Raw genomic sequence first — 27,820 nt, forward strand, 5'->3', positions numbered from 1 at the left:
TGAGATGAGCAGGAGAGCTTGTCAGCCGTGGTGTAGATAGCTGGCCCGGCATCGGCATGACAAGAGTCACTGCCGCCGCGGCCACTGACCTTCTCAGAATAACCCGTTGCGACTGACCAAGCCTTCCCCCGCTTGCGCATTCCATGAAAACTTTCTGCATTACTATGGCCAGTGTTACATTTGTATCAGTGCACTCGTTTGCATCTGCTCCTTTGTGTCTTGCGATTGAAGTAAATTAGGCCTAAATGTAAAACTGTTCTAACCGTATGTGTGTGTTTCATAAGATTAACGGGTTACTTACAGTGCTATTTTTTTATATATATATATATATAATTTTACAATTTGTAGGCTAGGCCTATAATGTAAAAAAATACCCCCGCCGCAGCAAACCTGCAGACTTAGCGAATTTCCATTTGCCTGATTGGATTCAAACTAAAATGTCTAAGAATTAGTTTAATGAGTACTTAGGTTTGCTGCAACAGGGAGGGTAAAAAAGTTTTTTTTTTATGTAAAATGTTAAAAGGTACTGTAGTTTAGTAAGAAATTCATGTATTTTCCAAATTTGATCAAAATATGTTCATAAACAAGCAAACTACAACAGTTGACTTATCTTTCTTACTAATATTATAAATGTGAAAGTTTGTGTGTTTGTTTGTTTGTTTGTTTGTTTGAAGTTCAATCACGCATAAACCACTGGACGGATTGGGCTGAAATTTGGCATGATGATAGCTTACATTCCCGATTAACATATAGGCATATTCTTATCTCAAAAATCCTTTCGGGCTCCGCCCCAGTGGCTCTGTAATTCCCCATGTTAACCTTATAAGTATTCATATTTAAAGGGAATTAAAGAATTTAGTCAGCTGTTTCAACTAAAAAAGTTGTTTCTATGATATGGAAAAGCATTAAAAAGTTATAAGATTTACCAACAGGGTGCAGCACTATATATTTTTTGCATTAATGAAAACAGCTAATTTGAACTAAGCAGCAGCAAAAAACTGTGATTCGCAATGAGAACTGTCAAAGTAGGATTGTTTACAGTTATGTTTATGTTTTTCATTTCATGAATAATTTGTGATATTTTGCGAATTGATAATTTATTTTTCTCTATTGTTTGGTGAAATGGTAGAACATTATGGCTATGGTAGATGTGTAATACTATAGAATACTGTAAATTTTAAAAAGCAAATTTTATCAAACTGTGTCCTCCAACCATTGCAATCGCAAAGCTTAAGTATAACTGCAATAAGCATATTATACTTATATTTCAACCCCGTACGAAGGACGGGTACTCTGCTAGTTATCCATAAGAATAAATGGGAATTTTAAAATTACAATTTTTTTGAATTTTCTCCGTAACAATTAGGCGCATAATAACGCTTCAATAGGCCTATACTAATTTATTTGTTTTTTAAAGCTCTACAAAATGGTATAAAAAGAAATTGTGAAATTTTGTGTTTTTAGGGTCAAAAATGGGAAAAACCTATTTTTACCCCATAAAGCCCCCCATAAGCATCCGTTCACATAGTCCAATCATGCTGGTTCGCGAACTCATTCAAGATTATCCCGCCTTACACCTTCAAACCAAATTTTATCAAAATCGGACAAAATTACTCAAGTTATCGTGCGGATGGACACATATATATATATCTATATATAGATACTAGCTGACCCGGCGAACTTCGTATCGCCTAAGTTATAGGTTTCCCCTAAGACAGACCGATGGAAAGAAAGTACCGTTACGTTTAATTTTCAAGATGATCTCGTTCGCATCGCTCAATCACGTCCTGGTTGAAGTTCGTTCGCTACGCTCACTCACCTTTGGGTTGGAGCTCGTTCGCTACGCTCACTCACCTTTAGGTTGGAGCTCGTTCGCTGCGCTCACTTGCCTTCAGGTTAGCTCGTTCGCAACGCTAACTCGCCTCCAGGTTGAAGTTCGTTCGCTACGCTCACTCACCTTTGGGTTGGAGCTCGTTCGCTACGCTCACTCACCTTTAGATTGGAGCTCGTTCGCTGCGCTCACTTGCCTTCAGGTTAGCTTGTTCGCTACGCTAACTCGCCTCCAGGTTGAAGTTCGTTCGCTACGCTCACTCACCTTTTGGTTGGAAATTAGCTGTTGTCATAAATTTAAAAAAAAAATAGTGCTGCACCCTGTTGGTAATCCTTGTAACTTTAATGGTATTGAACATCATAGAACAGAACCAACTTGTTTAATTGAAACAGCTGTTAAGATTCATTAATTCCATTTCTCATAAGGTTAACATGGGAAACTCCAGAGCCACTGGGGCGGAGCCCTTTTAAGAATTTCGAAACGGGAAATAGTTTACGTCCGATTCGCATACCTACAGAATTTACACACCAAATTTCATAACGATCGGTGAAGTCGTTCCGGAGGAGTTTGCAGACAAACACTGTGACACGAGAATTTTATATATTAGATATTATACCGGTACTTATAGGTAGATAAAAATTTGAACCAATGGTGTTTTTGGCCTCTGGGGACATCAAAATGAAAAAGTAAATCGGTCCCGGGCTTAGGTCTTACCATGAAACCTACGGTAATAGCTCTACTTCCCTACAGGGAAATTCGCTAAAAGGAAACATGTTGTAATGAGCATCAATAAAAACTAGAAGCTGTGAGATGAATAGGAAATAGAAGAAATTTTGAGGAATGTAGCTGCAGGTTTCAACAGTTGCTGACTGGATTATAAGCAAGGAAAAACTTTTAAATATTACTTAACAGTTCCTAATCGTAAAAATATGAAGTACTACTAATTTTAAAGAGTTAGGCCTAATGAATCATTGTTTTTTTTGGTTCACACAACAAAGGGAAAAAGGAACCCAGGTAAGGTTCTCTGTTCTTCAGAAAAGGCTAAGCTTTTGGCTAAAATGCTTGGCACAGATATAAAAAGAATTTGATGCTAGTAACAGGTGGCTTAGCAGGTTTAAAAATCGCTATGGGATTTGCTATATTTATTTGGAAAGAAGTTGTCAGCAGATGACGATGCAGTTGATGTTTTTAAACATGACTTGAAGAAATTATCAAGGGTTCCACAAATGACCAAATTATTATCAAGTTATTATTAACTTTAAAATGTTACCTAAAAAGTTCTCAGCCTGTACAAAAGAAGGTTACTGACCGGTCCTGATCACAGAATGCAAAAAAATCTCCCTATATACTGTTTAGCAAACACATCTGGAACCTTTAAGCTTTTGTTGATATGGATTGGAAAGGCTGTGAAGCCCAGAGTACTATAGAATAGCCATACAGTACTTAATATTTACTATCTGAAAGTCGGACAAAGTTGAAAACGTTGTACGTTGGTGCGACTCATCCTAGAATATTGTTCAACTGTATGGAGCCCTCATCAGAAGTACCTTGTGATGAACTAGAGAGGATCCAACACAGATTCGTCAGGATGGTTGAGGTAAAAAATGGAATTCAATATCACCAGGTTCCAGTTGAAGACCTGTCGCGGGACCTTGGCCTACAGCCTCTGGAGGATTGTAGGGCTATCACTGTTCTGACAGTCCTTCATAAGATACTAAATGGTAGTAGCCTACCTATTGACTGTCCTGAAATCCTACGACAGATCCAGCTCAAAACTCCTTCGTGCACCCGTTCAAGAGACCTCTTTGCGAGACTACACCACCGCACGAACTACGAGGCAAATGGGGCTGTGGCACGCATGCAACGAGCAGGAAACGGCGTGTCTGATGGTGCTGACTTCTTCCTGTTTGGTGTTGCCTCATTCAAGCGAAGGGTTAGAAGAGTGTTTATGTAGTCTATTTCTTTTGTTTTTCTTTTCAAAGTCTACACCACTGTTTCATTGTTTCAATTTTATTTATCATTGTTATCTTTATATTGTTATCTTTGTTGAAAGCATTTATTTCCACACTGTTTTTCTTTGTTAATTTATTGTTAAGTTATTTCTTTTATAATGAATTTAAACTGTTATTCTTTGTTAACTATTATTGTTATTGAATTGTAAAGCTTAAATTGAATTGTTAGCGAATTTCCCTATAGGGAAGTAGCTATTACCGTAGGTCTCATGGTAAGACCTAAGCCCGGGACCGATTTACTTTTTCATTTTGATGTCCCCAGAGGCCAAAAACACCATTCGTTCAAATTTTTATATATCTATATATAGAGATATATATATATATGTGTGCATCCGCACGATAACTTGAGTAATTTTTGTCCGATTTTGATAAAATTTGGTTTGAAGGTGTAAGGCAGGATAAACTTGAATGAGTTCGCGAACCAGCATGATCGGACTATGGGAACTTGGGTTTATGGGGGGTTTTATGGGGTAAAAATAGGGTTTTCCCATTTTTGACCCTAAAAACACAAGATTTTACAATTTCTTTTTAAACCATTCTGTAGAGCTTAAAAAAACAAATAATTTAGTATATTGAAGCGTTATTATCCGCCTAATTGTTACGGAGAAAATTCAAAAAAATTGTAATTTTAAAATTCCCATGTTATTCTTATGGAGAATAAGTCAACTGTTGTAGTTTGCTTGTTTATGAACATATTTTGATCAAATTTGGAAAATACATTAATTTCTTACTAAACCACAGTACCTTTTAATATTTTACATTAAAAAAAACTTTTTTACCCTCCCTGTTGCAGCAAACCTAAGTACTCATTAAACTAATTCTGTTTAAATAGGGAATAAATGTGATATTTTTAAGGAGACAATTTAGTTTAAATCTAATCAGGCAGATGGAAATTCGCTAAGTCTGCAGGTTTGCTGCGGCGGGGGTATTTTGTTGTTACTGTTATGTTTTATCACTCGTTTTGTTGCTTGCTGCTGTCATTTTTACCACCATGTTGCCGTTTCTCATTTTTGTTTTGATTTTAACTGATTCATTGTTAATTAGCTTAAGTTAGTTAGCTTTAAGCAAGTCTTGTATGTTATTGAACTAAATTGTACCAAATATCAAAATGGAGCAGCTGTCCGTTAGAATGTAAACTAAAATAAAATCAAATACAAAAAAATAAATAAATAAAATAAAGCTGGTGACCATACAGAGTAATTGTAGGCCAACTACTTTCAGATCGTAGATATTACCTAAATATCCACATCATGTTTGGGCCTCATTATTTTTGGAATTGGGTACACTTCCATATCTATTGACACAAACAACCGAATGAGTAATATTGATTATTCAATTTTTTTATTCAATCTATTGTTTGGTTGGTTAGGTTAGGTTAACCTTACCTAACTAAAAACGATAAGTTATATCGAATAATTGATATAGGCTAAGTTATAGATTGATATTTTCATTCGGTTGTTTGTGCCAACAGATATGGAAGTGTACCCTTGGAATTTCATGTAGAACTCAAATCTATATAGAACAATTTATTTTAAATTAAAATAAAAAAAGTTGCAGATCTGTGGGACTGTGACAGTGGGTGAGTCACTGTTTGTCTCCGGCCAGCCCGGCGAGCGGGTGAGTTGGAGTCCCGAGAAGGTTCCTAATCCGCTGGGTATCATGACCAAATGGACGGACTATAACTTTATTTCATTCACCCAGTTAAAGTGAAATTTGTGGTCAATTTATAAAAGTGATTAGGCCTAACTCAAACCGAATTTAACCCAATTTATGAATCAGGATTAACACAAGCCCACCTATATTTTAATCAATTTTGATGTATGCAAGGTTAAACATAGTTAAGAATCTTAACTGAACAACTGAAAGAGTGTGATAACTTAATGGGGTTTCAATAATCTGACATCTGTAACTTTGCAAAAATGGTTCATAAATTGATTTGTATAGGCTAGGCTAAAGATACAAATTAATTAGCAAACATCTAGACTCTGATTTGTGTCAAATTGACTTAAAATTTTATTGATAACGTAATCATCTAGGCCTAGACTAGGACCTAAGTTTAAGAAAAATAAGCTGTTTATTGTATCTGTACTTCTAGTGCAGTCTGAAATACAAATTGCAGAAGATGTTCACTGATAATACAAATTTAAATACAAAGTAAGAATTGATAGAGTAAATAAATGTCATTGAAATTCAAGCCATTATCAGAAACCGGCTGCTTTACCTTATGACGGATAACAATGGAGAGCTTAGCCTAAACAAAACCGACAATGCAATGAAATTCTCTTACTGTAACTACTGGGAATGAAACCATAAAAAATACACGGATTTAATTCGTCTATTCGATGTGTTGAGAGTAAATATAGAGTAAATTTACCTTAGATGACACAAAAACAACTCCTTTTAGTATTGTACTTATGTCACAAACCACTTTGTTTACTTGTCAGTACAGAGACAGACGTCAACCAATACACAATACACACAAGCACAAGCGTCTGTCAATTTCTTAACCAATGACTGAACAGCAGGAAGTAGATTAGCTAAAACTTGACCAAATACTTTATAATAATAACGATAGCTTCTTAAATTTAGAACTATTTACAAGTTAGATTACACATTGTCAATGTATATAATTTTTTATTTTATAGTATTTCCTACGAGAGCAAAAATTAAGGTTATTAGTAGGAAATTACTTGTTATTATGACTTGTGTATTAAGGGAGTTTCCTTCTTACCATTTGGATAAAGTAAACGGCCAGTAAACATCAAACACCTTCGATCCATGGAGAGGGACGTACTACAAAAAAGTATAATAACAATTCGTAAAAGTATTATATTGTCTGTGGTAAAAGTGTATTAAGCTCCACCCTCGTCAAATCGTGTCATAAAAGTAAATAATTAGACTATTCATTTTATTATTATTATGTTTTAAGTGTTATTTAATATTATTAGCAAAATGTAAGCCGTTTAAGGGATGTAAAAAGTATAACCAACGGCTCAATACACTTAAAACCGAGAGGGGGCATAACCATAGATAAAACATACTCCCCCAAGTGTTGGTTAGTCTATGGCATAACCTTCCCTATTTTACTACATTATTACAGATATTGTTTTATTCATTCCTTTAATACGTTAGGCTATTACATTGGAAATAAAATATAGCGTGAAATAAATAGGTACAGTACCTACATTACTCTTCTACTTTCCACTGCTATTTCTGGCAGTATTAGTATTTTTTGTAAGTGTGTGCTCCTTTTACTTTCTCCCCCTATACCATAGTATATGGAGAAAGTATTGTTTTCGTCAACATTTTCAAGTTTTGAGTGGATATATTCGTGGAGTGATGTCTGTGTGTGTGTGTGTGTGTCTGTTTGAGTGCGTGTGTGTCTGTGTGCGTGTGTGAGTGTGTCTGGATGTGTACAGAGCTAGGGATTACACCTGTGGCCCGATTTCGATCAAATTTGGTATGTAGGTTCTAATCCATGTTATCTCCAGGCGTTTTTTTCATTTTTTAAAAGTTTTGATTTTTAATGGGGATTTTCCCATAAAAACCCATAAAAAACAGGAAAAATCGAATTTTCTCAAAGATGGCCCGAACGATTTTGATAAAAATTTAGTATGTTGTAGCCCTTTAAATTCTGAACAAAATTGTACAAATCCCATTTCCGTATATTTACTCTCGCCGCTTACATGATAAAGGTTATTGACAAACTTATAGGAGAAAGTATTGTCAGAATGCTGATACCGTTTATTTTTGGTTTGCCTCTCAGTCTCACTTGTTCACCAGTTTGAGTTGAGGGATATTTGTTCTAGGAAGCCTAACTTACCTCCTATCAGTGACGTAGCCATCAGGGGGTGGTCCTGGGGGTCCGGACCCCCCCCCTTCCAGTCTTAAATATAATATTTTGTTTGTTAAATGAAATGTTAAATTATATAATCATACTGTATTGACGTTGGGGTTGATTAGTTTCAATGCCAATAGAGCCTAACACCGTGTTAGGGCCTATATTTTTTTAATATTAACCGGGCCCCCCTTTTACCTGGGGGGGTATGGGATACCACCAGACCCCCCGGTCGGTCAACCCCCCCTATTTTGAAATCCTGGCTACGTCACTGCTACTATATAGAAAGCTGCAAACTTATAAAGTGAAAACTCATAATATTACGCAGGTGGAAACCAGCAAGACCATAGCTCGAATCGTATCCGTCCAAACTCCTTTAAATACAGATAGAAATGTCAGGGTTAAAGGTTGTATCTTATTCTCACCTCTTCAACTCCCCATGTAGCACAGATGGTTGGGCCAACGTTGGTAAATTGTGGAGCCATACACAGTTGGCCAACGGTAGAAATGTCACCTCTTTAAACTGTTTTCCAACCAACCATTGTCCAACAATGGCCCAACCATCCAAAAATACTGATGGCCAACTAACCATAACACATTATGGTGTGGGTAGCATCCGGATTGCGAATAATAACTATGATAGTGGTTTAAATACCTTATTCATGCAATCCAATTGTTGTGCATGTGTTTGTGTAAATGTAAAAAAAATGTTACCGACAACCTTCATATGAAGTAATTCATCCTTGTACTCACCTGATGATGACCTCCTAGCAGGTTGAAACTAGTTGTGGAGACAACAATTGGATTGCATGAATAAGGTACCATTTAAACCACTAATCCATATTTAAACCACTATTTAAACCACTAGTAACCATAACACAACTGATATCCAACCAACCGTTTTATTTAACACAAAATAATAAAGATTTAATATGAAAAGCATGATTATTAGTTGAGTATATTTATTAAATAGTTTATAAAAACAAATTTTGAAAAAAAGCTAGAACAAAATTTTTTGGCTCAGACGGGTTTTGAAACCCGAATCCTTCGACTTATGAGCCTCTTACCTTACCACTGAGCTATCTGTGATTGTTGATATAGAGAGTTTTCAAGTGGTGTAATTAAGAGTAGCCGACAATTGCAAACTACACAGTATAATATGATTCTTTTAATCTGTTAAAGGCACCATAAGTAGTTATTATTTTTTTGGGGGGGAGTTAGAGAGGATACTGGTATATTTGAATATAGATTATTTAATTACCTTTAGATTATTAATGCTATTATAATTGACTGTTATACGAGTATGATTAATTACTCTTTCCCCTTAAATTGTTGCAAATAAGTTAAAGAATATTAATTTTAAAAATATTTGCATTACTATAATTATGTTGTGAAAGCTAGATCCAGAGAATGAAAGTCCTCTAAACTAAAAACTATGGACCATCGTTGGTCCAACAAAAGTATCTTTTGTTGGTCCAACGGAGTGAAAAACGGTTGGACAACGGTTGGCTTGATGTATGATACCCAGCAATGCATATAATGTATTTCATTAAATGAACCCATGTTGGTAGACAGTTGTAAATATTGGTTGGCCTAACTACGAGATATACAGTTGGACAACAGTTGGTTGGTTGTTGAAGCTCCAACCAACCATCGACCAACTGTCCCATCGACCAACTGTCCCACAGTTGGCCAAAGTTGGCCCAACTATCTATGCTACATGGGTCAGCAAGAAACACACATCGATATCAATAAAGACTATATATACTATATATACTATATAGACTATATATACTATATATATATATATAATATCTATCAATATATATATAATATCGATGGAAACAGTCTTCAAGTAGATTTACTTTATTGCTAATTGAATTGGTGCCATATTTGACTTTGAATACCTTTATCAAGTTGTTGGGCATGCCATTTTTTACATCCTCAGATGTTTTAGAAGGTAAATAAATTGCAATTTATATTGACAGCATCACTACCGATTTTTAATATCGCACCCTATATCTTTTTAATATCTAACATAAAAATATCTACTATCTAACATCACCCTAATTAATAGTCCATTGTGATTAATCACATCAGTCCCCAGGTACGGTACTCTGCATTAATTTACAAAAATTCGTTTGCCCTTGTGTATCATTATACAAAAGAGGTAGATATTTGACTTTGCTTGCGTGCATAGATACATACAAATGAAAAATATTTTTGTAATCTGATATGATTCATCAACTCTGTCATTTATAGTCATCCAGATTGTATATAAGATAACTGACCGTTTTAATGAGGTGTACAGTGGTCAACAAGTGCTTTGGAACGATTTAGTGTAATTGTACAAATGTTTATTTAATTTAAGATTTCTGTTTTTTTTTTTAGAAAATGAAGATACATTATCTGGTTGTGGTACGTAGGCTGTTGAGTAAAGCTAAATTCAGGAATATTATTTTTATCCAAATTTTAAATTGAAAATATGAATTGTCCTCTAATAAGCATAATTTATTACTTAAACTTAACTAAATGTATGTCAAACTTGTTGTATGTGTGATATAGAGTAAGACATATATGCTAATTTATTTGGCCCCTGTAATAGGAAAAAAAACTTTTTTAAATGTTGAAAATATATTTTTTTATTTAAATAAATGTTTTGAAATATTTTTGTTTGTTTGTACAAAAGCTTTTATAAAATATGTTCTGAAATTGGATTTTTTTTTTTTAAACAGGTAATTTTTAAAAATTACTTGTGATACAAGTACAATTAATGTAAAAAATCAACTGGTGGATTTTGAGGAGTGTTTTCTTTCAAATAGGTACATTCAATAATCCCTTATAAAAGTTGTTTTGGCATGGAAGCTAACCAACAAACCATTTATTGGGTATTTACATATATTCACCCATAGTTTTGTTATAGTGTGATGCTCTATTATGATAAAACACTACTGCTCATATTGATTGATTTTTTTGGAAAGAACTTGTGCTTTCTCCCAATAAGGATTATAAATACAAATATGACTGTATCTTATCCTATTCAGACTTATATAAATACAGATAAAATTTACATACATGATGTGATAGCTGTCTATATTTTAACTCTATTATAATTTATTGTTTGGCTCTTGAGTGTTTTTGTCTATTTTGTAACCACCATAACAAAACTTAGTTTCAGTTGAGGAAATGGAAATGTGTCAGTAAATATAAAAACATACATGGTGTCCGGTAAGTAAAAAGCAATACCTCAGGAAACGGTTTAAAAAAAGGGTCAAAGTAGAGTAATAATGTTTGACATTTTCCCCAAAAATACTTTTTTACTATGCCATTTTGTACTTTACAAATACTAGTTAACAAATAATTCTTTAAAAAAAATTTAGCTTGGACAGATCTAAAATTTCAAAATGTCGGACTTTAAAGTTCTTAAAGTCATATTTCATGAAATCGAGTGACTCCAATCACAATGTTACAAAACATAGCATTTAACAGGGCTTAGCTCTTTACTTACTGGACACACTGTGTAACAACCAAGAAACATTAAAAAATAGACCAACATTAAGGCATAAGTTGTTCTGATGACTATCAAGTATACTTTATATTCCAGATATCAGCGTGTTTTCTATCCATCAGCAGCAGCTGCAATGTTGCCTCATTCGGCTACAGTTCATCTTACTATGATGACTACAACACTGGACCCCAGGTTGGCTTTGGCTTCAGCCCCGGATTTTTCGGATACACAGGGGGATTCGGACTAGGCAGCCTGGGTTTGCTCTTGGCAATGTTGATGAGTCGTAACCACCACCCATCCCCGAGAGTCGTGCACCACCATCATCACCACTACTACAAGGAGAAACCTGGGGGAGGTTTTGATTACCAATACAAAAATGGGGGTCCAAAGGAGGGTCAAAGTTCCTACGGCCAAGAGGGTCAAAAGTGGGGTCAAAGCTCCTACGGCCATGAGGGTCCAAAGTGGGGTCAAAGTTCGTACGGCCCCGGTGGCCCTACAGATCCTGGAGCAAGAGGACCAAAATCTGATGGACCATTTTCTAATTTCTTTAAGAATATGTTCCATCGAAGATAGATAGCTAGAAATAAGAAGAAATTATGATCAAACATCAAATAAACTCTTTGAACTAGGTACAGAGTCAAATTATTCATCAAAGTCAGAGTCTTAAGTGCATTTATATGCTGGTGACTGGTGAGTCGGTTGCTCAGCAAGTAGCGTAAGTAAGTAAGTAGTAGTAGTAAGTTGCTCATCAGTAGTAGTAGTAGTAGTAGTTGTTACATCTCTCAGTAACACTAAGTCCTCAGGTTGGGGTGAAATTCCTCTTTTAGCGAATTTCCCTATAGGGAAGTAGCTATTACCGTAGGTCTCATGGTAAGACCTCAGCCCGGGACCGATTTACTTTTTCATTTTGATGTCCCCAGAGGCCAAAAACACCATTCGTTCAAATTTTTATATATCTATATATAGATATATATATATATATATATATATGTGTCCATCCGCACGATAACTTGAGTAATTTTTGTCCGATTTTGATTAAATTTGGTTTGAAGGTGTAAGGCAGGATAAACTTGAATGAGTTCGCGAACCAGCATGATCGGACTATGGGAACGGGGGTTTATGGGGGGTTTTATGGGGTAAAAATAGGGTTTTCCCATTTTTGACCCTAAAAACACAAGATTTTACAATTTCTTTTTAAACCATTCTGTAGAGCTTAAAAAAACAAATAATTTAGTATATTGAAGCGTTATTATCCGCCTAATTGTTACGGAGAAAATTCAAAAAAATTGTAATTTTAAAATTCCCATGTTATTCTTATGGAGAATAAGTCAACTGTTGTAGTTTGCTTGTTTATGAACATACTAGCTGTAACCCGCGGGCTTTGCCCCGTTTAACTACTTAATTTCCAAGATTATCTCGTTCGCATGGCTCAATCACGTCCTGGTTGAAGTTTGTTCGCTACGCTCACTCCCCTTTAGGTTGGAGCTCGTTCGCTACGCTCACTCACCTTTACGTTGGAGCTCGTTCGCTACGCTCACTCACCTTTAGGTTGGAGCTCGTTCGCTGCGCTCACTTGCCTTCAGGTTAGCTCGTTCGCTACGCTAACTCGCCTCCAGGTTGAAGTTCGTTCGCTACGCTCACTCACCTTTTGGTTGCAAATTAGCTGTTGTCATAAATTATGTAAATGTAAAAGAAATAATAGTGCTGCACCCTGTTGGTAATCCTTGTAACTTTAATGCTATTGAACATCATAGAACAGAACCAACTTGTTTAATTGAAACAGCTGTTAAGATTCAATAATTCCATTTCTCATAAGGTTAACATGGGAAACTCCAGAGCCACTGGGGCGGAGCCCGAAAGGATTTTTGAAATAAGAATATGCCTATATGTTAATCGGGAATGTGAGCTATCATCATGCCAAATTTCAGCCCAATCCGACCAGTATTTTTCGCGTTCACTTGTCACAAACATACATCCATACATCCATACATCCATACATCCAAACTTTCTCATTTATAATATTAGTAGGATTTTGATCAAATTTGGAAAATACATTAATTTCTTACTAAACCACAGTACCTTTTAATATTTTACATTAAAAAAAACTTTTTTACCCTCCCTGTTGCAGCAAACCTAAGTACTCATTAAACTAATTCTGTTTAAATAGGGAATAAATGTGATATTTTTAAGGAGACAATTTAGTTTAAATCTAATCAGGCAGATGGAAATTCGCTAAGTCTGCAGGTTTGCTGCGGCGGGGGTATTTGTCATTAAAAAAGTTTTTAAATTTATAGAACATCCATTATGCCAAATAGTGAATCAGTCCCTTGAGGGGGGGGGGGGGTTTTCCTGATAAGCTAAAGTTGGCTGAGATTAAACCTCTGTTCAAAGAGGGCGATGTCAACGATCCCTCTAACTACCGCCCCATCGCCCTTCTGCCTTGTTTTTCAAAGATTTTTGAAAAAATTTTAAAGATTCAACTAACAGAATATTTAGAAAGCAATAATTTAATAAATCCTTCACAGTTTGGTTTCCGCCCAGAACTCGGTACTGAAAAATCCATAACAAAAATGATTAACTACATTGCAGAAGCCTTGGATGGATCGCAGAAGACTGTGGGTGTGCTATGTGACCTATCCAAGGCTTTTGACTGTGTGAATCATGAGATACTCATAGAAAAATTAAGTATGCATGGAATAAAAAATACTGAATTAAAATGGTTCATATAATTTTTAAAGACCGGAAAACAAAGACTTATTTTACAAAAAATGCAGAGAAATTATAAATCAGAGTGGAACATTAACCCCAATGGAGTTCCTCAGGGCTCCATTCTCTGCCCTTGTTTATTCATTATTTATGTTAATGATCTATGCAATGCTACTAAGATGTCCACCTTTCAATACGCAGATGATACCGCTTTAATTTGCACAGGACAAAACAATGAGTTCATTCAAGCCTCAATAACTAAGGAATTTCAACTCCTTGGGGATTGGTTTGCAGTAAATGGCCTGACCATGAATGTGGCAAAAACTCAACTAATTCAGTTTTCTGCATCCAATATTAACCAAGAAATAATTGTAAATACAAACTTAACTACAATTCATTCACAACAGTCAATAAATTATTTGGGAATAGAAATCGATTCGCAACTAAATTGGCAAAAACACATTAAAAACCTACCAAAAAGACTACGCTCAGCAACATTTGTTCTCACAATAATTCGGGATACTACTAATCTAGAAACACAAATAGTAGTATATCACGCATATTTTTCATCGATTATGAATTATGGAATTACTGTATGGGGCTCATCAAGCCAGGCCAAAAAAATATTTATTCTCCAAAAAAGAGCTGTAAGATTAATGGCCAGAGTCTCCCGTAGAACACATTGTAAAGATTTATTTATTAATTTTAAAATTTTAACTTTTTTTAGCTCTTATATTTACAAATTGGCATTATTGGTTAAAAGTGATTTCGACACATTCATGGACTGTCAACAATCTCATCCACATAACACAAGATTCAAAAATATTATAAAACCAGTTCAACATAGGCTTAAAATCTTTCATTTATCCCCTCAGTATATAGGACCAAAAATTTACAATAAATTACCCGCTGGGATTAAAAACATTGCCTCATTCTCTAAATTTAAACTATCTTTAAAAAATTCCCTTTTGGAGAGGGCATTTTACTCGTTAGAAGAATATCTGGAAAATGAGTATATTTGAAAGATATTGCTTCTCCCATAGGTTTGTAGCTTATTATATGCTTTATTTCTTTTGTAAGCTATTAGCGAATTTCCCTATAGGGAAGTAGCTATTACCGTAGGTCTCATGGTAAGACCTAAGCCCGGGACCGATTTACTTTTTCATTTTGATGTCCCCAGAGGCCAAAAACACCATTCGTTCAAATTTTTATATATCTATATATAGAGAGATATATATATATATGTCCATCCGCACGATAACTTGAGTAATTTTTGTCCGATTTTGATAAAATTTGGTTTGAAGGTGTAAGGCAGGATAAACTTGAATGAGTTCGCGAACCAGCATGATCGGACTATGGGAACTTGGGTTTATGGGGGGTTTTATGGGGTAAAAATAGGGTTTTCCCATTTTTGACCCTAAAAACACAAGATTTTACAATTTCTTTTTAAACCATTCTGTAGAGCTTAAAAAAACAAATAATTTAGTATATTGAAGCGTTATTATCCGCCTAATTGTTACGGAGAAAATTCAAAAAAATTGTAATTTTAAAATTCCCATGTTATTCTTATGGAGAATAAGTCAACTGTTGTAGTTTGCTTGTTTATGAACATATTTTGATCAAATTTGGAAAATACATTAATTTCTTACTAAACCACAGTACCTTTTGATATTTTACATTAAAAAAAACTTTTTTACCCTCCCTGTTGCAGCAAACCTAAGTACTCATTAAACTAATTCTGTTTAAATAGGGAATAAATGTGATATTTTTAAGGAGACAATTTAGTTTAAATCTAATCAGGCAGATGGAAATTCGCTAAGTCTGCAGGTTTGCTGCGGCGGGGGTATTTTATTTTAAAATGTAGTATAGTATTAGTATTAGACTTTGTGACAAATCACCTGTCAAGAGAATTGATGTAATGTGATGATGTTTAATAAATAAATAAATAAATAAATAGCGTGGGCCGTGAGAGCAAGGCAGTGATGTCAGAGGTTCTCGTATTTAATGGTGCAGTTTATTAAATTGCTTTTACCATTAAATTGGTAGTTTTTAATGGCAACTGTCAATGTTTACAAGTATTTTTATGAAATGAACAACTACAATGAATGAATCTTAAGTAGTTATTAGATCATCTGATCGACTTTTACAAAAATTTAATAAAACAGTTTTTTGTATCTTGTTGTGTTGTAGCATTTATTTTGGGACTCTTGAACTTCCTTCCACTTCTTATTCAAAGATGTCTTTTCCATGTTTTAATTCGACATTCAAAGGTGTCTACTATAATCCACAAGAGATTTTGTGTTGTCCTTTTTACCTGTGTTTTTCTTTTTTAGAATTACCGGTAATTGAACTACACCAACTACTGTACTTTTATTAAAGAAAAATTCTCACTGTGTGGTTTATGATTTTGTAAAACCAACTTTCACCATCGACTCCTAATTCAAACATATGGTGAAACTAGTATTAATTGCTCACACTTGTACATCATATCATTCAGAATTTCACGATTTCACTATTTTACGATAACAAAGTAACATGTACCTATCTCTTGCAATCGGTGTATTTATTAAGGTATGTTTAGTTCAAAACAAGTAAGTTATGATGTGTGCACCTATTCCCTTCCAAATCTTTATAAATAACAAATTTTGTTCATGCAAATCTGAAATTAATAATTATTTTATTTTCTCCCACCAAATAAAGGTACAAACTTTTGATTTATCCTATTAGTTTCCTAAAATAATGGCAATATTTATTGTGACATGATGGATAAATTATAAATTTATCTTTATTAGTACAAAATGCAATTATAAACTGCATTTGTAATTTATTTGTAACTTACCTGTTTAGTGAATGTTTAAAATTTTATTTTAAATACACTTACGCAGGTTCATAGGGATATTATGTAAATGGAAATTCACTTAATCTGCAAGTTTGCTGTGGCAGGGGTATTATTGTATTATTTAGTTAAAAAAAAAAAGTTCATAAAAAAAATAGGCTTATAAACAGCTGTTTTCTTAAACACTGTACTAAAGCTATCATAGCATAGCAACATACAACAAAATATGAAACATTTTAATCACCCAGCAAAATATTTCCAGGTTTTTGCTGTATGCATTGGAGACAATCTAGACAACAACAACCCAGATGACAGAGGGGTTGGTCAGTATCGAATAGGAAAATAAAATTAGACATGTCCACAATCGTGCGTTTTTGTGTGCGCCAAGTACATGCTTCTTAGCCCATGCCTTGACACAGATAGACGCAATAACGCATGCGTCAAGGCATGCCCGAAATGAGTCGAAAGGAGCTCCATTCCATGGCGCACAGCGTAGCACAAGGCGATCCACCAGCCTTGGGTTTCTGTGTGTTTCAACTTGCAACTGCTTTAAATTTTTGACAAGACGTCCGTGTTGTAGTTGCTTGAAGCAACATGAATAACTAAGAAACCTCAGAATTCGTAGAAGATTATAGCTCTCATGTATGTTTGTGAGACTTACAAAGTAATAAATAAATATATACAGGGTGTTCAAAAAAGGTGCAGACATATTTTACCTAGTGATTCCTTGGGTCAAAATAAAGAGAAAATCAAGAATAACAATATTTCCAAAACCGCTTCGTTAACCAGATATCCGCCATTTTGTATTTTTTACAATAAACATTTTTATCTTATAACATTTTCAACCGATCTTTATGAAACTTGGTATGTATGTTAAGGTAAAAGAGCCCCGTGTTAGAAAAAAAATCATCTTTATTCATCTTAAAATTTTAAAATGTCGGCCATTTAAAGTTTTAAAACTTAAATTACTCAAAAATGGCTGATTTTATGAAAGAATGTCAAGAACACTTTTATTTAGCATTTTTAATTATCTATCAAACGATACCAAGTTCAAAAAGATCTAATAAGAAAAAGATAAAAATATTAGGATTTTAGTTGTAAATAGCGCGGGGCAAACCTGACTAGCTGCTGCCTTATTCTACCCCATTTAACAACTAAATATCGTAATATATCAGTTATTTCTTATTCGATCTTTTTGAACTTGGTATCGTTTGATAGATAATTAAAAATTATAAATAAAAATGTTCTTGACATTTTTTCATAAAATCAGCCATTTTTTAGTATTTCAAGTTTTAAAATTTTAAATGGCCGCCATTATTTTGCAATTCTAGGTTGAATCAAGATGAATTTTTTTCTAACACGGGTCTCTTCTACCTTAACATACATACCACGTTTCATTAAGATCGGTTGAAAATATTAAAATATAAAAATGTTTATGTAATAAATACAAAATGGCGTATTTATTTTTTGATTTATTTTGGATTTTCTCTTTATTTTGACCCAAGGAACCACTGGGTAAAATATGTCCCCACCTTTTTTGAACACCCTGTACATATAAATTAATTAAATTAAATTTTAATTAAATTAATTAAGAAAATTACGAGTTTTATAGAACTCCTTCATCCACATTGTACGCCTTGATTTCTTACATTTTTGAACTTTTCTTATCACTAAATATGCAGCTCAAATTCCTCCTATATCAGAATAGCGTCGTCTTCCTTCATCTAGAAAAAGGTATCTAAAAAGTTGGAAAAGTGAGGCATGAGTGTGGACAGCTGAAAGACATGCCTCAAATTGCATGCTATAACGCATGTGTTGATGCATGTTGAATTTGAACACCCTTGTTGAATTTGAAACACATTGTTGAAGTTTCAACACCCTTTTTTGAAAGGGTGTTGAAACTGAGCGCACGAGTGTGGACATAGCTATTAAAATATATTCGGGTTGAAACAATTTTTGTATAAATAGTTTAAGGCACCCTCTTTTAACCTTGCATTTGGCCCTCCACATAGGCATGTGCTTGGAACTATCCAGCAAAGCAAAGGGTGAACGGGTCCAGTACAGTGGTGAATTGCCTATGCCTGATAAAAAAGAGTGGCAGGTACCAGGATCCGAACCCACGACATCGATACATTGGGAACAAAGTCTGTGGCGCTAAACTGATTGAGCCACCCTCACTGTAATGCTATTAGAAGTGGTTGAAGAACGTATATTTGTTCACAACCTATTTCTGTCCACATTTTGAGTGGACTTTATACTTAAAAATTTTTTCTGTCTTTTCCCCATTAAAAATTTTAAAAAATATATATTTTCGCCATCATTCTAATCAACTTAAGAAGACGGTTTATAGATGGGTATATCTTAAAAAATTTGGCTAATTTCTCTATTTTATTTTATATTTATTTCAAACTAAAACTGTTTATGTTTCATGAAGAAATGACTCATATAGTACTGCATTTGCTGAGGTGATGTTTTGGATAACTGTCAATGATATAATTGATGATATAACTGTCAATTTTAACTTTGTTTATTTGAGTAGCATTATTTCAAATTTAAATGATTCCATTACGCATAAATTTGTTCACATAGTTTGCACTTTTAGTTTAACAGGACATTTATTTTACATTTATTGTTGTAAAATTTGATGAACAGCAATTAAACATTTATAATAGATTCTGAAAATGGTTGTATGATATTTTCGAATAGGTAGATTTTGTTTTCCTTGGCTAACAGACATTTGATAGGTACATTTCATTTTTGCTTTGATATTAAAGTAAATTGAAATGTAATAATTTCCTAAAACTGAGTTATACTACAGTCAGACGATGTTTCATATATATTATTGTTTGTTAAGTTTAAAACATGTTTTCAACAAGCTACATATTTGTTAACGCTCCGATATTGTTGTAGTGTTTGACATGGACATTTCACCACCTGATGAAACAATGAACTTTGACACCAATTGGTCGTCAAACTGGGAGGGAGGATATCAAACTTTTGAGTTCGCAAGTGAAAATCACAAAAAATATGAATTAAAATGCTATGTGTATTCTGTTGATATCAATGGAAAGACACAACCTTCATCCAGAGCAAGAATCATAAGTAAATCTGAAGGAGTAGAAATAGATAACGTTCAGATTGTAGATTGGTGCAAAAACATTGATTTCAGGAACTCTATTCAAGCAAAATCCGTTAACGATGTCGGAAAACATACCTTGATTTACGTTGATGATTCAGGCCATCGTCATGAGAGACAATTTGAAATCACCAGCAACAAATTTACTACATTCGTAAAAAGAGGGCCAGTCCAAGACGTGGATGGAGTAAGTAAATTGTGTTAACACAGTGAGGGCAATCAGTTGCTACAATATTGATATAGATATTATCATTTAATATTGTACATGATAACAAATAGCTTTCTGACACATATTGTTAATAATTAAATACTTACGAAGTAAAATAAATCAGCAAATTGACACATACTCTCACCTCCCACACATTTTTTGAGGATAAGTTGCTTAATCATGTTCTAGATACCTCTCCTCACCTCTGTTTATTTCTCTTTTGTCTTCTATTGGCAGCAGTAGAGTTACAGTCGACCTTGATGCTATGGTGGTACCGGTACAGTATTACATTCTTCGTTGTAGTTAATATCTGTGATGTTTTTGTGACATTTGCCTTCATTCTTGTATCCCTATATTTTAATGCTAACTTTGCTTGACTAGCTCCACTAAATAAATTTTAATACTTTTTAATTTCAAATTTAATACTTCTAATTGAAATGGCTACCATACGAAGGTAGGCGTTGCCAAGAATGAATAGAGATGAGTGTAGGATAGGATGAGTGGTGCCGGTGCGATCTTGTAGTCACTAAGGCTTCTTGATCACCATGTACAAGTTCTTCAATTTACAGAAAGTAAGTAAAAATATGTCTAACAACACTCAAACATGTCTTTTTACTCGTATACTGTTGACTCATACATATAAAAGATGGTAAGTACACTCCAATCATCATGAGAGGCGATAGGGGATCTTAAATTATAACGAAACAATTTTTTTCTTCTGTGGAAATCTCAATTTGCAGTTTAATATGAGATGTTTTTGAACTCATTCGGGGGAATGCTGCATTTCCAAAAAGAAAATACTGTAAATTGTTACGTAAATAATGACGTTTTCATACATTGTTTTTAATCAACGTATCTTTAGGATGAGGAGATCTAGTTCAAAAGGAACACGACTTTTCTGTCATGACAGTAACTGCTTAAATGGTAATTACTCTTTGTGAAATTTGTTTTATAGTCGATGTGTAGTGTTGTTTTCAAAAATCTCACTTAAGGCCAACAGAGTGGGCCACGGTTCGTAATAGGCCATTGCAAACCATCTGTCAAGATATAGGTACTATTTTAGGCAAGGTTTCTGTGTTTGGATGTTATTAGTCAGGATAAGAGCAAAATGAACTTCTTCTGCAGATGAATAATCAGTTGGTTAAGAGAAATATAAGCCGAATTAATAAATGTCACAATCCAAGCGCATTAAAATGGCTCTGGCCTGAACCTTTTTTGTAGTATACAGTTTTTGGGCATTTTTTATGTTACCATCTGGGTGCCAGTGCACTTTAAAAAATTTCTTTTTAGAGATAAATTAAATGTTTTTTGTTGCTGAGTAGCGCTAGTAAACATTCACAACCCTTTTCGTTAGTTTAATAACATTCAAAGGCTCTATTATGTTTTCACTAAGCTGAATGAATACATCGAAGTAACATCTCTAAAAAGTCTGCATTAAATTGCAATTTTGCAGTTAAAAGACTTTCAAAATCATGCACATATTTCTTCATTTAATTTATTAAAAATTTGATCCAGTTGCTGTAAACCACTATATTAATTTAACAAAATATGGACACGGCTCATATGGGCAACGTACCCTTCTGCACTTGTATCATTTTGTACTGTATTACACAATTGAAATCTTTTCCAATAATTTTTAAAATATGTATGAAAATAATCTCATTAACCTATGATGATCTGTCTTGAACATGACAAAATATTGGCAAAAGTGGTCAAAAAGGCAGACACTAATCTGGTAAGGGGACTTAAAAGGTTTCTGGGGCAGAGCCCTAAGGGAAATAACTTAGTTTTTCTTTTGATTGCTCATCTACAGACCGAGACCTTTCTTTGGACACCTCTACCAAGTTTCTACGCCCACCCGTTCTCTCAAATTAGTGGAGACAAAGTTGCCAATTAAATATTTAGATTCCCCATGTTAATCTTATGGGAGAAAACTCAACTTTGATGGAAGATCCTGTCCAAACTAATGAAGAGTTCAAAAAATGAAAAACACTTTGCAAAACTACAGATTAGGGACATTTTTTGACACTTTAATAATCAAAATCGGTCCAAAAATTAGGGAGGAGTTCTGTTCACAAAAATTGGCTTAGCGTATTATAGAAGATTTGGATCAGTAATTTGGCAGAAAATGTAAATTTTTTTGAAACTAATTCTTTTTATTACAATTCTAGGTAACACCACACCCTGGACATAGTAAGTATAAATTTATATTTATTTGCTTTTAAATCAAATATTTATGGAGATTCCAGAACTAAGTTAATTTAATTTTTGTTACGTTATTTAATTAAAATTAATCATTGAAAGAGACACACAGGGTGTTTAAAAATTTTGGGTTGGTTAATGTAATTTTTATGTTTCTTAGATATAAACTGAATGATTTGACAAAAACTAAGCTAACACTTTTTATATGATAAAATAATCTCATAATAATAATGGAAATAATAATGGAATAATAATAATAGCAACTTAATGGAATAGGATCTAGAATACTATTATAAGTATAGTATTAAAATTTGTCTTTTGAAGAGATCTTTAGGAGGTTTTATTTTGTTGATTTTATCTTATAAACATAATATTCTGTTTGTTTATCATTCAGTTGTTGCTTTTATTGTTCATACAAACTTTAGAGGGAGCGAAACAGGAAATATTTAAAGCTTTAAGTTTACATAAATATCTTTCGACGATATCTGTAATTGTAATTGCTACTCAATGAATTAAAGCATAACCGATACTGTGTTATAAACAAGTAAACAATCCTTGCCTAACCGATTGTAGAAAATATAAACTTTCAGTATCAAATTGGGGCCAATCAGGGACCTGGGCTGTAACAGAGTTCCTCAATGACATAAGAAAAACAAAAACAGCACTTTCGACCGTGGGTGACCGTATAAAGCAAGAAATAGTGTGTTTACCAAATGAATGTTTTGTTAAATGCGGAATGCACACTCATCCACCAACAAGTAGGGAAAGTATGAGAGTCGCTACTGTGGTCGTCAGGTCTTATCCCGTCGAGAGAATACGAGTTACAACATGTAACACATATGCTTTGGACACATCAATCAGATTGAAGGAAGTCAAAGATGTGAGAGTAGGAAATGTTAATAGACTGGAAATTAAGATAGTTTACATGAACACTGCCGGCAGATGTGTTACAAAACAATACACTGTACTACTACAGCCTAAACACACGGATGGTGTATTGGAACTTGCGTCAATTAAGAAGACGCTGGTTGGTTCAGAGCAGGACTGTCCAACTTTAATGAGAGTAAAAGGTAAAATTTCTTTATGCAGTATTTTGAAAATACAGGGTTTTTTAAAATTACAAGTATATATAAGAGAGTCACCGTTTACAGACACAAAAGGCCATAAGCTGGCAACCCTACTTCCTCTGCTTTATAGCTGATTTTCTTATTTACATTTTAGCATTGTCACCCACACAGTTAACTCATGTTTATGACTGATGCTGCACATGTTGAAAAAATAAGTATTGTATTGATCTTTACCTTTATAGGTACATCAGTTATCAATCAATTATCAATTAGTTTAGATGGGGCCACCACCTATGAGAGACATATTTTAACCAAAATATCACTGAATGATGAATGTAGACCTATAACCTAAAGTTGCATATGAGAGCTGCATTCCTTGACATAAAACTGATCATTTACTTTTAATATGTTCCTCTGTGTAAAAACTGCTTTGAGTCTGTGAAAACCTATTTAGTCTTATTGACAAAAAATTCCCTAAACCATGTAGACAACAATGCTAAAGGGAAGCAGGTATGCCAAACACATGAATGTGATGATAATGGACCCTCTCAGTACAGTATAGCCTGAATAAGCCGTAAAGTAAAACAGTTTGGAGCTTAAATAATGGTCCTAAAAGAGTGAAGAGCTAGTTTTTACTCAAGGTGTATGTTTTAACTAGGTTTAAATTATTTAATAACCATATGTTTTATCTTAATAACTTATAGTTTAATAACTTTAAAACGGATTCATATATAGTAAACTAGCTGTAACCCGCGAGCTTTGCCCCGTTTAACTTCTTAATTTTCAAGATTATCTCGTTCGCATGGCTCAATCACGTCCTGGTTGGTTTGTTCGCTACGCTCACCCACCTTTAGGTTGGAGTCTAATTAAAGTTAGTCTAATTAGTTAGTCTAATTAAAGCGATGTTATATTCATTTAATGCAATTTGATTTTGCTTAAAGAAGGTCCTAAAACCCAATTTTATTTAGGATTCCAAAACAAAAATGCCCATGTTTAAAAGTGGTTTCAATTGTATTTCTAAGGCATAATATTTGTTTGCTATACAGTAACTATTTATTTGTTTGTTTTTAGCCATGTCAAGACGTGCTTGGAGACTTCTCAAAGAAAAAATCTCAAATGGCGATAAAAATGGAAACGAACCAAAATAAATCAAAATCAACTCATATTTGCTGTATTGTTGAATTTATTATTGTTCATATTTTGTATAGCATGTATAACCTCGTAAATAAACAAATTTTTATTGCAAATTTAAAGAACCTTGATATGTTTGAAACTTGTGGGTAAGTATAGAAATTGTATTGTAGTAAAAGATTCGCTTGACTTATTAAAATGAGGATATATTATTTGGACAGTAGACTTATTTTCCTCACTATTTCAGAGACTAATTTTTACATAAGCCATTCAATAAATTATCAGGAGCTATTTGGTATTATTATAGTATAATGAAATAAAATTATTAAGCCTATATTTATTGTCATAAAAACTATATAAAAGTTCTAGTTCATGACAGGGACATATTTTCTAATAGGCGGACTAGGCGCGTGCCTAGGGCGGCAAATTTTAGGGGCAGCTAAATTTTGGAAGATAAATGATCAAAAAAGTGGTTTTAATCTTTAAAAAATACAAAATGTTAAGAAATTAATTTTGAGAACTGCAAAAATGCTATTTTGAATACTTTGATGGAGTATAGAATGATTTCAGAATTCAGAACACATTATAAAGTCAAAGTCGATAATTTATTATATGGTTCCACATGCACAGAAAAGGCCTCGGAACAGTTCCTGGGATAACAGCTATTTGTTTACTGTATATCTTTCTTGGCGGGTTGTGTGGTTTAATTATACTAGAGACGAAAAAGTCGAGAGTTTTGGTACAAAAAGAGGTTGATTTATTAAGAGAGAAAAATGAGTACGTAATGTTATGAGAGGTGATTCGAGGCGAATTAATGCAACAATGGATATGGTCATGTGATGAAATTACATGGACTGTTAAAAACAAAGCCATTTAAACATTAATACATAAAACAAAGAGACTTGACGGGACGGAACACGGGTCATAGAAAGATATGTAAAGCTAATAAACAAAATAGCTGTTACATAAGAAAGCAGAGGTACCCGTGGGTACCATAGATCTCTATATATAGAGATCTATGGTGGGTACAGAACAGAACGTCGAGTATGAATAGCAGTTAGGCTACGGCCACACGGGCGTTTTTTCACGCGGTAAAATGTAGCTTATTTTCACGCCGCTTGAATTCCCGCTGTTGTATGCCACACGTGCGTTTTTTTCACGCAGTAAAATGTAGCTTATTCTCACGCCGGTTGAAGTCCAGGCGGCAAAATGCAATGGGAACCCGCAGTTGATTGACGAATTCATGTAATTTGTTATATATCTTCCTCATGGCTGGAATAGTAACCTTGTTTCTGACTAGTGAACAAGAAATATGAATGGTATATTGATTTCGATACGAAAACAATACTAAAATTATTTTATTTTGTTAACCTTTCATTTAATTATTTACATTTAGTATAGAAAATGAATATAATATATTAATTTCGATACGAAAGCAACACTAAAATTATTTTATTTTCACATTTAGTATTAAAAAATAAATATAATAGCCTATAAATATTTGTATGACAAGATTTTCGTCAGATCTTTGAATATTCTACTACATAAATGCCTCTTTACATTTTTTAGTCCAACTAAATGCCTTTCCTTTTAGTAACAAATTATTAAGTGGTCCAGTAAGGTCGACCTATGTTTAAGATCAAACGTGTAGGTCTACTGTGTAATTGGCTAGACCCAAAAATATTTTACGCTATCCTGGACAAAATTAGATACATTTATATTTATTTTAACTTGCTAGGACGACTTGATCAAAGCTGCGTGTTGCTCCCGCCCGTGTGGCCAGGGACAGAGCGTGAAAACAAGCTTCAAAAATGCACCCCAGTCTATTCTTCTGCGGGCCCGCGGCGGTCGATTTTGAAGACGCGCCGAATCTGCGTGAAAACACACTTCGTGTGGCATACCTCATTACATTTAATGCTGCCCATATTTCTCGCGTTTTTCACGCTGCGTTCTTGCGTCAAAAAACGCCCGTGTGGCCGTAGCCACAGCGGAAAGCTGTGAGAAGCTAATACACATCAGAAGTAACAGTTACCTCGGAAAGTGCTTCAAGAGCTTTCTGCGCATGCGCAAGGTGAGATGCCAGTGGGTACGGAACGTCGAGTCTGGTTCTTTCAAAATTTGAAATTATAGGTTGGCCGCTTAGAAAGCGACCTCCTCCAGCATTGGTTTAGCATTAGCGCGCAAGTCGGGGCCACATAAGTTTGCAGTTGAGGGAGGAGCCTATTTACCATATGGTTTTGAATGAACCAATGAGAACCGTGCGGTGTTGCCAAATCTAATAATACCAGCTGATTTGAAAATATTGCTTTGTATATTTAATAAGTGTTGTCAATGGGCGATGTGGCAACGTCGCACTAGACTTGTCTTGTGATTGGCTGCTACCAACTGCAAACTTACGTGGTCCCGACCACTGAGCTATAATTCTAACTGGAGGTAGCACTGAATCACTGAATGTCAAAGATGCGTGTCGCCAGCCGCCATGTTTGCGTGAGGTGGGTGTCCATAAGAAGCCATGTTATTGCTATGACAAAAAAACTCACTGCTATACAACCTAGTTATAAGAAGCCATGTTATTGCTATGGTAAGAAAACTTACTGCTATACCAACCTAACAAAATCAGCGACTCGCTTTTGACAGACTTCTGCCATGGCAGTGCTACCTCCAGTTATAATTTTAGCTCAGTGGTCCCGACCGACACGCCCACTGAGCTATAATTCTAACTGGAGGTAGCACTGAATGTCAAAGATGCGTGTCGCCAGCCGCCATGTTTGCGTGAGGTGGGTGTCCATAAGAAGCCATATTATTGCTATAACTATTATTATACTTGGCTTAAAATACCTACTTTGTATGTTCGCCATTTCAAAGAAAATTATTAAAGTATTAAAAGTATTCAAGTATGACAAAAATACTCACTGCTATACCAACCTAGTTATAAGAAGCCATGTTATTGCTATGGTAAGAAAACTTACTGCTATACCAACCTAACAAAATCAGCGACTCGCTTTTGACAGACTTCTGCCATGGCAGTGCTACCTCCAGTTATAATTTTAGCTCAGTGGACACGCCCTTTCATTTCATATTCATACGCCTTGACCAACCAGGCGACCAAGACTGCACTGCCCTCTGGATGGAACGAATTTGAATCTGTCACTCGTCAGTCGTCACGTCACGTCAGTCTCAGTCAGTTCAGTTCAGAATCCGAATGAAGGTCGATTCACACACATCAGTTACGGCACGTCACAGTTAACAAAAATATTCTTTGATGGATTTTATATTGCGCTATCTACACTCATCCGTTGCAGTCCCGTCAGTCAATTTCAGATTTCTTTCCAACGATACTTTTTG

The 27,820-nt window shown here is 34.4% G+C and overlaps 3 protein-coding genes across 6 annotated transcripts in view; 2 read left to right on the forward strand and 1 right to left on the reverse strand.

Annotated features, from left to right (window-relative positions):
• Nucleotides 1–6,338, reverse strand: part of LOC128988630 (coronin-7-like) — a 48,236-nt gene extending 41,898 nt beyond the window's left edge. For all 4 annotated transcript variants that reach the window (XM_054410103.1, XM_054410102.1, XM_054410101.1 and 1 more), the window contains exon 1: nt 6,218–6,338. The gene's annotated coding sequence lies outside the window, so the exon portion shown is untranslated. The remainder of the gene's footprint in view (nt 1–6,217) is intronic.
• Nucleotides 6,339–9,966: 3,628 nt separating this feature from the next.
• On the forward strand, nt 9,967–11,905 carry LOC128990565 (uncharacterized). Its single transcript, XM_054412994.1, has 2 exons — nt 9,967–10,099; nt 11,286–11,905. Exons 1-2 carry the CDS (start codon nt 10,076–10,078, stop codon nt 11,760–11,762), a joined length of 501 nt encoding a protein of 166 aa, XP_054268969.1. The 5' UTR covers nt 9,967–10,075; the 3' UTR covers nt 11,763–11,905.
• Nucleotides 11,906–16,412: 4,507 nt separating this feature from the next.
• Nucleotides 16,413–27,681, forward strand: LOC128989296 (uncharacterized). The gene is made up of 6 exons (XM_054411175.1): nt 16,413–16,466; nt 16,994–17,054; nt 19,642–20,054; nt 22,247–22,268; nt 22,868–23,347; nt 27,527–27,681. Exons 1-6 carry the CDS (start codon nt 16,431–16,433, stop codon nt 27,679–27,681), a joined length of 1,167 nt encoding a protein of 388 aa, XP_054267150.1. The 5' UTR covers nt 16,413–16,430.
• Nucleotides 27,682–27,820: the final 139 nt, after the last annotated feature.

Source organism: Macrosteles quadrilineatus, unplaced genomic scaffold (assembly GCF_028750875.1).
Source record: "Macrosteles quadrilineatus isolate MER2022 unplaced genomic scaffold, UCM_ALF_1.0 Scaffold_3__2_contigs__length_128488019, whole genome shotgun sequence".
Lineage (NCBI taxonomy): Eukaryota > Metazoa > Arthropoda > Insecta > Hemiptera > Cicadellidae > Macrosteles > Macrosteles quadrilineatus.